Source organism: Chenopodium quinoa, unplaced genomic scaffold (genome assembly GCF_001683475.1).
Source record: "Chenopodium quinoa cultivar QQ74 unplaced genomic scaffold, ASM168347v1, whole genome shotgun sequence".
Classification (NCBI taxonomy): Eukaryota; Viridiplantae; Streptophyta; class Magnoliopsida; order Caryophyllales; family Amaranthaceae; genus Chenopodium; species Chenopodium quinoa.
In genome coordinates, this window is record NW_018743327.1 from 1,802,227 (window position 1) to 1,818,621 (window position 16,395).

At 42.0% G+C, this 16,395-nt stretch overlaps 1 protein-coding gene across 1 annotated transcript; it reads left to right on the forward strand.

Annotated features, from left to right (window-relative positions):
• Nucleotides 1-4,318: 4,318 nt before the first annotated feature.
• Nucleotides 4,319-7,018, forward strand: LOC110737334 (acyl-acyl carrier protein thioesterase ATL3, chloroplastic-like). Its single transcript, XM_021917692.1, has 5 exons — nucleotides 4,319-4,896; nucleotides 5,101-5,201; nucleotides 5,518-5,627; nucleotides 6,453-6,548; nucleotides 6,638-7,018. Exons 1-5 carry the CDS (start codon nucleotides 4,667-4,669, stop codon nucleotides 6,845-6,847), a joined length of 747 nt encoding a protein of 248 aa, XP_021773384.1. The 5' UTR covers nucleotides 4,319-4,666; the 3' UTR covers nucleotides 6,848-7,018.
• Nucleotides 7,019-16,395: the final 9,377 nt, after the last annotated feature.

A 16,395-nucleotide genomic window follows, 5' to 3' on the forward strand; every position in this document is an offset into this window, starting at 1 on the left:
TAGCAATAAAGGGAAACAACCGGTACCCGCCGCTTGTTATCCTACTTACTTAATTCCTTGGCGACTAGGTAATACTATTTACTTGGTCAGACCGATTGAATAAATAGTTCGAATACCGATTGAATAAATGGCCGACTGATCGTCTATCCTGGAAACAGACAACCAGTCGTCCAGGGGCATAGGCGGCGTACTTACTATTTGTACCTGTCTGCAACGTTCGGCCATGTACAACAGTCGGTCTAGTGAACAATGGGATATTAGATATGGAATACTTAGACAAATTTGAATCAAAACAAAAATTTGATTAAAAATAAGCCGGTCATTAAAGACCAGCAAAATATTCAAAGCCCCGGCCCCCTGGCCGGGTAAATACAAAGAAAACGGCACGCAGGCCGTGGAAAAAATACATTAAGCTTAAGAAGGGGGCAGTTCAGTATTAGCAGCTGCCGCCTGGTCAGCACTCTTCTTGCTGGACTCGGCTTTAGCTGCATCCTCTTTTGATGCCTTACCCCCAAGTGGCACAAGCGCCACAACCGGCTCTTCCTCCTCCTCCAACGCATCTCCCAACGCCTCTTCTTCAGCAGCCGCCAGGATCTCTTGATTATATGTTTCCGAACACTGGCGGTACGTTCTTTCCCATGAGGCAAAGTCGGCATTGGGGAACAGGCGGCCCCAGGTCATGCGCTGGATTTGAGCGGAGTCTTCCACCATCTCCCGGACGAGCTCTTTCTTCTCTTGCTCGGCCTTTTCCGAGAGCTCTTGGGTAAGACTCTTCTCTTGGCTCACCAGACGTTCTTTTACGTTGGCCAAAGATTTCTCCATGGCTTCGTAAGAGTGCATTTTTTGGCGAAGAGGTTTCAGCTCGGCCTTAAGATTTGTGACGGTCGCCTCCAGCTCGTCATTCTTCTTCTGGGCCGCCTCTAACTGAGCCCGAACAGCGGCGGTAGCCTGCGCCTGATAATAAAGAATATCAATGGTCAATACTTCATTTTGGGCAATTTGAAACATTGCCTTATCACAGTTGGAGGCGGCCATAGCTTTTGCGGCCTTTACCTCTTTGTTTTTCCGATCAATCGGCTTGCGAAGGCTGTTAACTCGGAGCAGGGCCTAAGTACAAAAAGAAAACAGGCGTCAGTTTCCAAACAAAAAAGATAACAGGCGTCCTGGAATTCAAATACTCAAAAAAGTATACCTCAGCAAGGACCCCTGCAATCCCATCAAGGTCAAGGGTGCCGGCACCCCTGACCGCCTCCCTTTCAGATGGAGGAACTACTTTGATCATGGACTTGGCTACCTCAACCAAGTCAAGCCCCTGAGGGCCGGCTGCATCAAGCGTAAAAAAGCAAGTTAGACCTAGTCAAGAAGGAAGCAAGTGAGTTTTTACAAGTAATTGTCCATACTTCTAGGCGGCCCCGCCGGGGTTTTAGAAGAAGTGGCCGGCTGCTTCTCAGCCGCCACTGTTTTCCTGGAAGACCCAGGAGAGCTTGCAACCGTCGTCCTCCGGGCCTTGGGGTCCGGCTGTTGCGAGGAAGAAGCTCTTGGAGTGCCCGACTGAAAATAAAAAGAGTTAGTATATGCATAAGACAACTCCTAAAAGAAGAAGAGTTTTCGAAGCCTACCAAGGGTGCCCCCTTGTTGGGGGAGTCGGTACAAGACTGTTGCATGAGAGAGGCCCGCAACATGGCCGCCGCAGTCTTGGATGCTGTTATTTTACTCATGGCGTCAGCTGCAAAAAATAAACAGCAAAGTTAGTAAAATCCCAAGTAAACAAAGCGTGAAAAAACAGAGTATTTGACAGGCCGGCTACCTCTAGAGCACCGACTGCTGAGGCCACAGGCGGCCAAAAAGTACTCGTCATAGAGCCACTTGAAGCTCGGGACGCAGTTTAGGGGTACTTGCTCTCGTACCCCTGAAGTAGAGTTCACCCTAGTCTCTACTTTGAAGAGTCCTTTGTCTAGGATCTCTCTTTTAGCCTTTGGGGGAACAGGCGGCATGCTGCGGCCGCCTGCGAGAAGAGGCGGATCCCTATTCCACTTGTTAAAACGTTGGTTCAGCTCCGTGTCTGAACCCTCAATGATAAGGAAGGTGTTCCGCCAATCCTTCCATTTGTTCGCCTTACCTCTCGTCATGAGGTAACCCCTATGGCTTGTTAATTGATACCAGCCGGTACCTCCCGACTTAGGGGTCCGGCTGAGATAGTTCATGTGGGCGAAAGCCTCAAAGCTTGGCTCCACCCCGTACATTTCGCACCCGGCCACATAGCCGAGTACGTTTAACCAAGAGTTGGGGGCTAACTGCCATAACCCCAAATCATACCCATCTAAAATCCGCTGAACAGCCGGATGTAATGGGAAGCGCAGTCCAGCTTTGATGGCCGCCACATAGCAGCCAAAGCAGCCGTCATCATAGCTGGTACCAGCCGGCCAGACGACAGTGTCTTCTGGATCCGGCACGAACAGTAAAAATTCCGGGCCCATTATGTGGTTAGCAATAAAGCTCTCCACTTTGTCTTGCATGGTTGCGATCCGGCCCCGGGGTACCATGCAGTAGTAGGGGGCGTTTTCCTCTCTGTAAGAGGCGGACGGCTCCGCCCAATTGTCCCCCTTCTCAACTGCATGAGAAAGCCTCGCCTCTTGTAGGCGGCTGTTTCTTTCTTCTGAGCCTGGAGAACTGTGGCCAGAAGAGTTGGACTCGGACTCGTCCTCTGACGAGTCCGAAGAGGACGACTCCTCCCCTCTCCCAGAGGGGCCCGCCTCCTCTACCTTAGAAGGAGCAGGAGGAAAATTAGACATATCAACGGTAAAATGGGAAGGGACCACCTTGGCCCCTCTCTCAGAACTGTCGGCTTGGCAGCCGCCTCGTTTCAATTCTACATCTGGCGCCTGGTCAGATGTTTCACTAATGAGAACCCTTTGGGAGGAGCCGTCTGAGTTTGAGATCATAGCAGTCTTTTTTGTTTCTGGCCATCACGTTCTGCATAGACACAGATACAGTCGGACTTTGTATAAAGGGCAAAGATGGGTCCAGAAAAGGGCAGGCGGCACTCCTAGTCCTAGATTCAGCCGTCCCCGGTGACCGGCTGATCACTAACTTAGGTCGTGTCGTGTCCTTCCGTGGTGCCATTTCAAAAAACAAAAAGAAAATTAAGAGTAAGAGAACTGAGTTACCTGAACGAGTGACGGTTGATGAAGTTCTGGAAATCTGGTGCAGTCGGCTTGTCAGAACAGGCGGTAGGCAGAAAAGGTCCGAAATGTCAGAGCAAGTTCAGGGGTCCGAATGTTCTCGCAAAGTTCTCAAATGTGAAAATGACCGAAGTCAGCACTTCCTTATATAGGCAAAGTGAGAAGGCGAAGGGTCGCTTCCAAATTCAAAATTTGGGCGGGAAAATCTCTCGGCCGTTTGCAAGGTGACACCTGTAGCAGGCCGTCGCCTGTCACCGTGCGACACCTGTCACAGGCGACACGTGACCAGTCACGTGCCACCTGTGAGGGGCAAATGATTAGGGGATTTTTATCCACCAATCACCGTCTGACAAGTGGACCAACCAGGTTCCGCCACGTGTCCTTCACGTAGGCCAATAGGAGCCTGCCACGTGTCAATCACAGATACGTCCTCTACGGACCAATCGAGGCACGCCACGTGTCCACCCATGCCAAATGGGAAAACCGGCCAACAAGGCCCAATCCTGTCTAGAGGCCCGGTCAGCCCTAGGTTTACCCTAAACCTAGAGAGTGGCACGCTTCTCAAGACTATAAATACTTAATTAATCCTCATTAAAGAAAAAAAAAGGAAAGCAATCAAGCAATTGAGAGAGCAATTGATCAAGCAATTAATCTCACCTGAAGAACAGAAACATTACGGAACACTAATAACCGGCTAATCTCGCTAACAAAGCAGATTACCAACATTAAACACTCTCACCTAGAGAGATCTTATTACTTTAATTTCCGTATTAATTACTCCTTAATCAGGTACTAACTTGACCGTTGGAGGCGGAGCTCTCAGGAGTCTCCGTTATTTTGCAGGTACAGGCGTCCGGTTCCAGTCTCGGAATTGTAACTCTCCCGCAGGACATCAGAAAACCCTGAAACAATAACCATATATAGTCTTATGTATAAAGCACAAACATTAGCTAAAGTAATGTAAGTGAATAATGTAAAAATTATGATAGTGGGATATTAAAAAACAACTGAAAGAAAAATAATACGAGTTATCCTACAATTAAATAAATTATTCTTAAACTCTGTGTAATTTCAAGTGAGACAATTATTTTGGAACGGGAATAATAAATGTTTTCTCAATAAGAAACAATATACATTGACAATGTATTCGGCCAATAAATTAAAGATTTTTTCATTGACTTATTTTTAAAACCATATTTTTAAGTCGTAACCAAACGTGACTAAAACATCATCACTTCGGATAATTTTATTTATTTCCTCCAATGATCTCTCGTCCTTTTGATTTTCTTCATCTTCCTCTCACTTTCTCCCTCTAATATCTCTTTTTATTTGCTTACTTTACTAATAGACTATTATTTTTACTAATCACATGATAAAATGTTCTAATTATGGCTCGTTACTATATAATGTCACAAGCTATTGCAAACATTTCTCCATCATCCTCTTTTCTTTCACTCTTCATATATATTATCTAACTACGCACAATGATACTTATACCAAAAATGACTACACTACAAGCCCTTTCTAGCTTCATCACAGTCACACCAACGCATGTAATGTCACATGCAAAACCTAATTCCTTCAATTTTTGTTGTCGTCAACCAATTTTTTCTAGTAATCAACCTCTCTCCCTATCCCAATCGTCCGATTTTAGCCTCCGATGCTGCCCACCACATCGTTCCTCACTTAGCCCTCAACAATGTTTACCCAATCAGTAATTCCTTTTCTTCTAGTTAATTACTTATATTTGTTCACCACATTCATAATTTAAGTTTTTCCTTAATCTTAGCTTGTATATAACAAGAGATAAATTGGTGAAAGTCATAGTCTATACGGAGTAATATTAGTTATTTATGTTTTTGGACACTCTTAATAACAGTCTACTAATTGAATATTTCATGTGTATTCTTATTGCCAGGATGAGTGGGTTTCTAGAGATCGAACTCAAAGTACGGGACTATGAATTGGATCAATATGGTGTTGTTAACAATGCAGTCTATTCGAGTTATTGTCAACTTGGTACGTACATACTACTACGTTACAAAAACATGCATTTATGTTAGTTATATGGTAGGGTGTAAGTTAAATTTAATATTATTTTTTAACGTAAAAATATGTGAAGTATATATTAAGGTGTATTGATGACATGCATGTTCTGCTTTTAGCCTCTTTGGGATTAAAAAAATAGGAATTTTTTCTTTTTATTTTTTTAAAGTGTACAACTTTACAATGATTTATCCTAATAAAAAGAAAAGGAAAGTGAGTGATTTATTATTAAAATGTGACTATTTATGGAAATTGACACATCCATTGATGTTTATTAAATTATACACAGCACATCATGAGATATTAGAAAGCATTGGTCTGGATGCTAAAACAGTGGAGAGCAACGGCGGTGCTTTAGCGTTGTCAAAACTTTCTCACACTTTCCTCGCACCACTTAAGGTACATATGCACATTTCGACCTTATTCATTGAATCATTTTTGGCTGTTTATTTTGCATTATTGAGAGTAGAAAGTAAAGTACTTCCTTGTTTAGTTTTTAAGTGTACCTGTTTGACCGGCATAATTTTTTAGAAGTTTGGGTTGAATTTTTTGTAATGATATGCATATGAGAGGAAAGAGTTGTACTTGAAATAACGGAGGGAATGAATATCATGTCAATGTTGGGATTGGTTATCATTGACAGACAACCCAAACTTAGGGTATGCTTCAACCTAAATACTCCATTTGTACATTATTGTTTAGACCGTTTTGACGCAGTAAATCTGTGTTACTCATTGTGAGAAACATTTTTGTTTCTCACAGTAGCAGTTTCGTAAATAAAATGTACCATCATGACTAAAGTGGTACAATTTTATCATCCATTTCGTAAATAAAATGTACCACCGTGACTAAAGTGGTACATTTTATTTATGAAACTGTCACTGTGAGAAACAAAAACGTTTCTCACAGTGAGTAATGGGGGCGCCCTCGTTTTGACGGTTTTAATATAGTATTTACTAGGTACAAAATAAAAAGTATTGGTTATAATAGCTGAAATTTTTATAACAAATTATGTAAAATAATACCTGAATCTTGTAGAGAAATTTTCTAAGGTTTAAAATTCAAATGAGGTCAATTGACTCCATTATTATATTGTTATGGTGGCTCCGCCCCTTAACTCGTGTATGTAAATGATATTCAGTTATGACTTGCCCTTGGCCACCCGACGAAATTTTATAATAATACCTTACTGACGCACTTGCGTGCTTATTTCGTGTAATGCAGAGTGGAGACAAGTTTGTTCTAAAGGTGAAGGTCTCAGAATCCTCAGCTGCTCGTATATTCTTTGAGCATTATATCTACAAGTTGCCAAATAACGAGGTTTGATTTTTTCTTACTCTTTTACTAGCTGTTATTGTTGTTTTAGCTTGCTAATTAACTAACAACTTCCACAACCTTTTGTATAACAGCCGATTCTAGAAGCAAAATCAGTTGTTGTTCTTCTTGGCAAAAATTATCGCCCTGTTCGTATGCCTACAGAGGTGAAATCCAAGTTAAGGCAGCTTATGATGCATCAAGAAGCGGGCGCAACGCTTATTGATCATGCTATGTCTACTGCTCCCTCGCTGTTGAACGGGTTGATGACCATTCCAAATGTTTGTGAAGCAACAGCAGGGTAACTTAGAGCATGATTAGGAGCAATGTTAATCATGTATGTTGGACAATTTGTGTATTATAGAAGGTCTGTAGTTCCGCAATTTGGAATGTCTTTTGTTAGGATGTGCGCTTGTGAATTGTGTGTAGTCAGGGTATGTTATATAAATGAACAATTGTTACTCTGTTTCTTCTAAGATAAATTTCTTAGTTTAACAAGCACATAAATGAATCAACACGAAACTTTAATCAATAATATCATAGATTAACTAAATGGTAAAATTAGAATTTAAAATTTGAAATTCCAAAAAGGATCTCTGAGATCAAGCCATAGTTCAATTAGATAATCACTTGAAATAGTATACATAGATTGTTGGAAGTATGACTAATAAATTTTAATATAAATTTTTATTTATTTCATATTTGTGGATATGCAAATAATAAATTTAACAGAAACTTTTGTGTGTGACTGGTCACACTGTGTGGCCAGCTAACACACAAGTAACAACCCCTGACCAAGTAACCCTTGACCAGCCGAGTAACCCCTGATCGACCTAATAACCCCTGACCGACCTAGTAACCCCTAACCAAGTAACACTACTAGAAATAGGTTGTTTTCCGACGGACTCAAATTCCGTTGGAAAATTCGAATTTTCCTACGAAATATGGTTCTGTAAGAAAAGTCCGTCGGAAAAGCTGAGTTGCGACGGGAAATCCCTCGGAAATATTCCGACGGAAATTTTTTCCCTCGGAATTTACTAATTTCGACGGAATATTCCCTCGAAAAATTTCCTTCAGAAGCTGAAAATTCCGAGGGAAAAAAATCCGTCAGAACATAGTAATTTCCGAGGGATTTTAATTCCGTCGGAAAGTTCCGACGGAATTTAAAGCCTTTCCGACTGATTTTGACTTAAAAAAAAAAAAAAAAAACCTACAAAACCCGGAAACCCTACCCTTTTCATTTCTGTTCTCTCTCCTCTCTTCCGCCTCTTTTTTCTTTTTTCTCCTCTCCTCTTCGTTCTCCTCCTTCCTTCGTTCTCCTCCTTCATCTCTCTGCCTCTTTTCTTTCTCTTTCCTGTCTTCCTCTCTCTCTCTCGCTTCTCTACTTCTGTTAGTTTCTTTTCTCTTCGCTTCATGGTCGTTGAAAACCACCGTCAAAGCACAACCACAATGCACCGTCGTCCACCATCGTTAAAACGAAGGTTTTTGGGTCAAATTCGACCATGAAAACCGTAGATCTAGAGTTTTCATAGTCGAATTTGGCCTTCTAAACCCAAATTTGAGGTTTTATGCAGTGGAATCAAGGTATGAATCTTTTTTTTTTGTTGTTTTCGGATTTTCTGGATATTTGTGGGTTGTTTTTTCTATTTTTTCCGGAAAATTTTCGGCTTTTCTGATTTTCTAGATTTTCTGGAAATTTTCTGATTTTTTTGGAAATTTTCTGGAAATTTTCGGATTTTCTGGTGGTGGGGCAATGGGGTTACGGTGGTGTGGTGGGTTGGGGTGGTTGGTTACGGTGGTGGGGTGGTTGGTTACGTGGCTAATGGGGTTCCGGTAGTGGGGTGGGGTGATTGGTTACGGTGGTAGGGTGGGTTAGGGAGTGGCTAATGGGGTTACGGTGGTAGGGTGGGGTGGGGTGATTGGTTACGGTGGTGGGGTGGGTAAGGGGGTGGCTAATGGGGTTACGGTGGTGGGGTGGGGTGGTTGGTACGGTCGTGGGGTGGGTTACTGTTTTTTTATTAAAATTTTCGACGGTAATTTCATCGGAAGCATAGTTTTTCCGACGGAATATTCCGTCGGAAGTTTACTCGGAACCTTGCGACGGACTTTCCATTTAAGTAAAAATTGACTCCGACAGTTAAAAATCAGTCGGAAATTCCGTCGGAATGGACTTTTCCGACGGAATATCGCGAAATTCCTACAAAGTGTAATGCGACGGTGCTTATGGATGGAATTTCAGGGTTTTCTGAGGGATTTTTTCCGTCGTTGATTGGCTGTTTTCTAGTAGTGTAATAACCCCTGACCAACCAAGTAACTCCCGACCAAGTAACCCCTACTAACTGATAACCCCTTTTCATAAATTAATTTTAACTCTACTGTTTGAATATCAAATAAAGTTTAATTTCTGGAGAATAGAGGAATTGAGGAGAAGGAGAAGAACAAACCAACTCGAGAGTAGAACCAAAAACAATCATCAGGGGTTCGGTGGTGTTGTTGGCCGCTGCAGATGAACCGAAATTGGTGCAATTGGGGTCGTTGTGATGGTGCGAAGGTGCAGTGGTGGTCTGTTGCGGCGGTTCGGTGGTGTTGTTGGCGGCTGCAGCTACAACTAGGTGATTGTGTGGCTACCGATGCTGCAGCAGCAACGGTTCGGTGGTGTTGTTGGAGTGCGTGGGTGAGTTGGGCGGCGATGGTGGAGTGCGGTTGTGGCGGTGGAGGAGGGTGGTGATTGGTTGTTGTTGCTGTTGTGATGAGTCGGGCTGAATCGAAACTAGGGGCTGGTTAGGTTGTTGGCTTGATTGATTGTGGTGGCTGAAGGATGCAGGGGTGAGAGGTGGAGTTGTGGTGTAGGATTAAAAAAAACAAAATTATGGCTGGCCACACTAAAGTTTGTCTAAATTTAAATCTAAATTTCAACTTAAGATATTTAGAAGTAGCTCGATAAACAAACTTATTTTATTTATATGTGTGATAAAGCATCATTGTCCAAAAATCGAATTTGTACGTTCCGTATTATTCATAGAGACTCTTAGCAATTCAATTGATCTCCACTAATACATAACTCTTTCTCCTAAGTGTCCTACAATGAAATAGATTGATGAACACTATTGATCAATCTATTTCATTGATCTCCACTAATACATAAGTCTTTCTCCTAACTCTTTAGCTTTCCTTTTCTCTCTCCTTCGATTTCCTTCTCCATCACTGCGCCGCAAGCAACGCCATCGATGGCTAGGGTTTTCTGAAACAAGTTTCATTCAAATTATCTCCTGTTTCATTCAGTTTTTGTGAAGTTTCACAATTAATCATGCTTTTCCTTTTCATTATTTGTAACTTGATGTTTAAATTTCAATTTATACAGATTTATTGATTTTTTTTTGTGCTACTTTGTAGAGGATTGCGATTAAAGGGTGAGGTACTCCTTAAATCATCGAGGCTCAATTGAAATGACGTACTCCTTGATGTTTAATTCTTGTTTCTGTTTAACTTTTAGGATTTTATATTGAAGTGTGCGAATTTTACTTCGATTCAAATTATAAGTACTTAAATTTTAAATTTTACTTTGATTCTTTTTTAGATTCAATTTCTAGGGTTTATGTAATTGATTCTTTGTACGTTAGTATGCATTATTAAATTGTACGTTATGGAAGTGACTAAATGATATATGTTTGAATGCTTTGTTGTGCGGATTTGGTGCCCTTTTTTGTTTGTAATGGTTTTGTGAGTATAGTAGTATCTAATGTGATTTTGAAAATAAATTTGGATGTAAATTTATGTGATTATGAAAATAATTTATGTGATTTTGGTGCCCTTTTTTGTTTGTTGTTTTTGAGTTTCAGTTTGTATGTGATGTTTGATTTTAAGTTTGATTTTGTCCCTTTTGTTCGATGATTATTGTAATTTTTTGATTCTTAGAAACCTCTTTTTAATTTTTCTTGTAATTTTGATATCTTGTTCGATGATGGCAGGAGGTGGATCAACAAGCAGCAACCCACCCAAGCAGAGGAAGAGAGTTGAAGCTGAGTCTCCCGTGCTTTCTCTCGCTGGTATTTTTCTCCCTATATCTAAACCTAGGTTTTACTTTTTTATTTTTGATTCATGTTTTTCAGCTATTAGTGTTGTTTAACCCTAATTTTTTTTTCAGGTTTTTAACCTTGTGTATTCAATACATCGCTGTTTAGATTATCATAACGATAATAACATTTTTGGAATTTCCCGGTAGTGTTATCAATCCCGTGGTGCAGTTTTTCTGAAGACTAGTATCTTATAACAGTTTTTCAAATGCCTAAATGTCACTGCTGATCAGAAGAAAATCTTTAAGAAGGCATTTCATGGGTATTATGATGTTGTTGCAGAAGTTCTGCATACTGAGCATGTTGTAAGTCTCCATACCTGTCCACCCCCTCTATTTTATCTGTTTTCCATTCAGCTTCACTTTTATGTGTGTTCTTCATAGTATTTGCGTTGAGGTTTCATTGTCCGTGCAAAATTATTTCGATGTTGTATCTATTGTGTGCTCTTATCATTGGCTTATTCACATTTTTTTTTTGTACTGAAAAGCTAGAGGGCATAGTATATCACTATCATATTGTGCTTTGAAGCGCATATTGTACTCCCTCTATTCTGCATATAATGTTCTAATGACCTGTTCCAAGTCAAAGTGTGGTTAGATTCCTGTAAAATATGGCGATTTCATATGCTGTATGCCTGTATCTTATGTCAAAATTTTCTTAGAGAATTTTGAAATACTATTTTAGGATAAAAACATTTTGCATAAGTTAAGAGAATTTCTTCATTATAATTCTGTCTTGAAGGCCACAAAATGTCAAGTGGGAATGATTACAAGGGAGTAAGAAAATAGCATTTTCTCTTTTTGTATCTTTCATAATTGTCAGCCAATTTGAGTATCTAATGTACCTGAGTTTGGGCAATATGTAAGTTTTCTCGAATTAGTTCAGCCAGATCTGCTTGTGTGAACCACGATGTCAAATAGTATGTAATTTATTTTATACAAAAACTTTACGCCTTAGTGTAAACCTGAAAACACAAGTTTACCAATTAAGGTGGCTCATTAAAATATGTGCACATGGTGGATGCCATTGTGTTTCAGATCAAGGGTTAGGAACTTAATATCCAAATTTCGTGCTTATTGTTATGTAAACTGACATGTGCGGTTGTGAAATTGTGTTGATATAAGAAACACCTTTGGAGTATTTGTATCAATCATGATTGTCAGTCAATTTAAGTATCGATGTACATGACTCTATGTTAATTGTTAGTTATCCTGAAATAGTTCAAACCTGATCATCCTGCGTGTGCCAAGATGTCAAGCAATTTGTTTACTTTACACAAAAAGTTTATGCCTGGGTGTAAACCTGAAAATTTGAGGCTGCCAATTAAGGTGGCTCATTAAAATGTGTGCACATCTTATATGCTGTGAAGTGGTGGATGCTATTGCGTTTCAGATCAAGGGTTAATGAACTCAATATTTCTGTTTTTGTTGGAATAGGCTGCATGTGCCAGACAACCAGGTTTCCCTATACTGCCTCTAAGGGAACTTCTTAAGAGGCATTGAATATTGTTGATGTTGATGCTGTGTAACTTGATCCCAGCCTTTGTAGCTGTAGCCTGTAGGGTTTACTAAGTTTTTAGTGTGTAGCTTTAGTATTTGTTTTAAAAAATAACTTACCCTTTGAAGCTACATATAACAATGGTGAGACTATCAATGTCTCACACTCTCACAGTGCACTTAGTATACTTATATTAGCTACAAATGTACTCATAGCATTGTAGGACATAAGTGGTCGGGGCGAATTTGGTGGATACTGGATACCTGTCTTGCATATGCACTACTTAGTATTGTAGCATTATAGAGTGACTTGCTTTATTTAAGCTATCATTATCTCATTATATGAATAGTTTTTTTTATTTAAAGATGAAACGCTTTGATTTTTATTCTATTTTAACACTCTACTCTCTTTAACATTAGTGATTAATAGTTAAAGAGAAGCATTATGATGTGGGATTTTGTTGAGTTCTTCTCAATGTATATTTTCAAAATATCTTTTTTTTTGGTGTAAATTTTACACAATTAAATTGTAAGGATATTAGTGGTTGAAGCTATACACTAGCAAATGTGAAGACAGAAGTGTTTAATTTGTAAAAACAAATGAAGTACTCCGTACATTTTATCAATGAAAAATGTAATTCTTAGGAATTTGTTGTGCTCCTTGTTCAAGCTGACTGATAGTGAGGTGCACTATTCCCAAAGGTGCCAAGAACATAGTCTTGTTGTATTTGCCCATGCACTTATAAATCTGGTGTTAAATGAAACCCTGCACCTAGCAAGTTGACATTTTGTCCTTTCTTGTGTATTATACAGGTGCTTCTTGTAAATTCAGCAGCAAAGGACTTTTGGCATTGTTTTGATGACTGAAGCAAAGGAAGTCAAGCCATCTGGTGACTGGTGATGACATTTCTGGGTCAGTGGACAATACAAATTCATAAGCTACAAATTCACTTCGTTTACTGGGCCGGCTGTTTAGAGGAATCAGCCGCCCAGACCTCTTTTCTTTTCTCATCTTTGTTTGACGACTGTTTCTGTCGTCCTTCTCTTTTGTCGAACCTTTTTCCGTCCGACTGTTTTATCGTACACAGATCAGTCGCCTGTATATAAGCTTCTGCTTCAATCAAGGCCTCTTGAAGAGTCGCCACCCTTTTTCGAACCAAATCAAATTTGAAGGTAGACCCGTCTTTGAGACCCCTAAAAAAGTCGGTATAAGCTACCTCATCCGGTAACCCTTGAATCTGTATTCTCATCAGGTTGAACCGCCTGATGTAAGAACGAAGCCCCTCCTTCTCGCCCTGCTGAATTGTTCCCAAATCAAGGGTCGTTTTCTTCGCAGGGATGTTCATGGCGAAGTTGGAGGCAAACAAGTAAGCAAGCGTCCTGAAGCTGTTTACACAACCAGTCGGCAGGTTGCCGAACCATTGCTGTGCGATTCCCTTGAGAGTCGCTGGGAAACACTTGCACCAAGTGGGATCATCCAACCCTTGAAGGTACATCAGGTTGGTGAATGCCATCAGATGGTCTTCTGGGTTAGTAGTGCCGTCATAGGCGCCTACTAGTACATTTTTTACTTTGGCCGGCTGAGCGGCTTCAGTAATTTCCTTGGAGAAGGCCGACGGCTGTTCACCAAGTCTAAGCAACCATAGCTGCCAGTCCATAGGTTGGACGTTTTTTGCTGCAGGTCCACCAAATGGAGGTGGCTGCATAAAATACTGTTGCGGCACAAATGGTAAGTTTGGTACCGCCTGGGCACTATGAAAGCCGGACTGACGGGAGGTACCGCCTGACTGACTCTCATGGTACGACTGAGTATGCCTAATCGAGGCATTTCGCAAACTGTCTTGAAAGTTTGAAGTAGAAGCCGACTCTGACTATCGGTCACTCTTCTTCTGCTCTAGCAGTAGCCGAGCATCTGTGAATGTTTGCTTTGACCCATCCGCCTGAATATGACGAACCGGTTTCCTATTTCCTGTAGGATAACGGAATTTTGTGAAATCAAGGGCAGGTGGCTCTCGCTTCCTAGATTTAGGATGAGGAGTCGCCTCTCGCCCTTGAACTGGCTTCCTCTTCAGTGAAGTGGAAGGTTTCTTGGCCGACTGCTCCTTGACTGAAGCAGGCGGCTTCTTGTTGATCAACTCTTGAATCTCTCCCTTGAAGTCCCTCATGAAGGTCATGAGTTCGTTTCTTGTGATGGGAGCAGACCCATCAGTCGGCTGTTGCCGAGCAGGCGGTGCGCCTGCTGGCCCGCTTCCTGTTTGAAGATGCTCCCGTTCCCTCCTTTCGGTATGACGGGTACGTCGGGCCCTTAGGGTCCCGTCTGTAGCTGTATGAGTTTCAACTTCAAATTCACTTTCGGTGTCATGGTCCGACTGAACTTGAGGGTCGTTTAGAGGACGCCTCTCTTCAGGAGTCGGTACAGACTTGGATGCCATCTCTGAAGTACTCTCCCCACAGACGGCGCCAAATGTTTCAGGGTTTTCTGATGTCCTGCGAGAGAGTTACAATTCCGAGACTGGAACCGGACGCCTGTACCTGCAAAATAACGGAGACTCCTGAGAGCTCCGCCTCCAACGGTCAAGTTAGTACCTGATTAAGGAGTAATTAATACGGAAATTAAAGTAATAAGATCTCTCTAGGTGAGAGTGTTTAATGTAGGTAATCTGCTTTGTTAGCGAGATTAGCCGGTTATTAGTGTGTTCCGTAATGTTTCTGTTCTTCTCTGTTCTTCAAGTGAGATTAATTGCTTGATCCCCTTTAATGAGGATTAATTAAGTATTTATAGTCTTGAGAAGCGTGCCACTCTCTAGGTTTAGGGTAAACCTAGGGCTGACCGGGCCTCTAAACAGGATTGGGCCTTGTTGGCCGGTTTTCCCATTTGGCATGGGTGGACACGTGGCGTGTCTCAATTGGTCCGTAGAGGACGTATCTGTGATTGACACGTGGCAGGCTCCTATTGGCCTACGTGAAGGACACGTGGCGGAACCTGGTTGGTCCACTTGTCAGACGGTGATTGGTAGATAAAAATCCCCTAATCACCATCCACTGCATACAACAAAAAACAGAAGATGAAATACAATAACAACAAATAAAACTTAATTAAAAGACAACGATAAATATAATAAAAGACATACCGCTTCCGTGGCAGTAGGCGGTGGCACATAATCATCATCGTTGTGGTCGAGATCAGCGATCAACCTCGGGTGCGAATACCGGTTGAACCATTCCATGTAGTAATGGTCACACATGGGAGTAACCCCAGAGGGCGGCCGCTGCAACTCCGCTGTCCATAATCGAGCCACCATCGGAAACTGGTCCCACGTCCCGGTCATGATATCCGGCCATTCCACGACGTACTCCCTCGACGATGCAGGTCGGACCGCCTTCATCGGGCACGCCGGGGGAGGAGGGACAACTTGGACAAATCCAAGCTGGCGAAGACAACGCTGGGGCATGTACGCTTCGACGATGTCACGATACTGAATGAGTCCCGTGTACAGGGTCCTGGGTACCCTAACACTAGGGTTCGGGCCGAAAGGCATCCAGTTCACCTGTACAATTACAACATATAAAATATAATAACATGAATATAATATGTGCAAATAATAAAATGTAGACTCTATAAATAAACGTTACCTCTAAGGGGGACAACCTGTCCAGCAATAACCGTATCGATCGGAGGCGGTCAACGGACTTCTTCTCCGAGCGCGGACTCCACGCACAAGCACGCGGCATCTCCTCATCAATAGGAACTGGGTCACGATGTGGTCGCAATGCAGGAAAGTACTCGTATATCCAAGTCTGCAATAGAGTCAGACACCCAGTGATACCTGCCGCGTCAGCCCGACTCGCAAATCCTAGTTGGCGATACAAATACGCCAACGTAGCCGATCCCCAGGAAAACTGGCCTACACTGTCGGGGTCACACGCCTCTACGATGTCGCGTGGCCTGAGCTTGTTTCCGCCGCTCTTATCCGGAAACAAGGTACATCCGAGGAGTAGAAAAACATAAGCACTCAGCTGTGCGTCGGGCGTCCTACGTGCACTCGGGTACAAACACCGCTGCAACACAGATGCGATCTTCACACCTCCGTGTTCCCAAACACCTAGCGCCTCGGTGTACAGTGCAGCCCTGTCCACCGCCAACAACTCCGCCAGCGAATCTGCCTGACCCGCATCAGCCACAGCACAAAGTCGTTTACCCTCAACACGAATCCCCAGAATGGCCTCGACGTCATGTAACATGATCGTCATCTCACCGAACGGAAGGTGAAAAGAGTTTGTATC

What these genes read in the sequence shown, in the direction of transcription:
- LOC110737334 (XM_021917692.1), top strand. Translation starts at nt 4,667, where the DNA reads ATGATACTTATACCAAAAATGACTACACTACAAGCCCTTTCTAGCTTC. An exon ending in TTCGAGTTATTGTCAACTTG is followed by an intron (nt 5,202 to 5,517) that starts GTACGTACATAC and finishes AATTATACACAG; the next exon opens with CACATCATGAGATATTAGAA. An exon ending in CTTTCCTCGCACCACTTAAG is followed by an intron (nt 5,628 to 6,452) that starts GTACATATGCAC and finishes CGTGTAATGCAG; the next exon opens with AGTGGAGACAAGTTTGTTCT.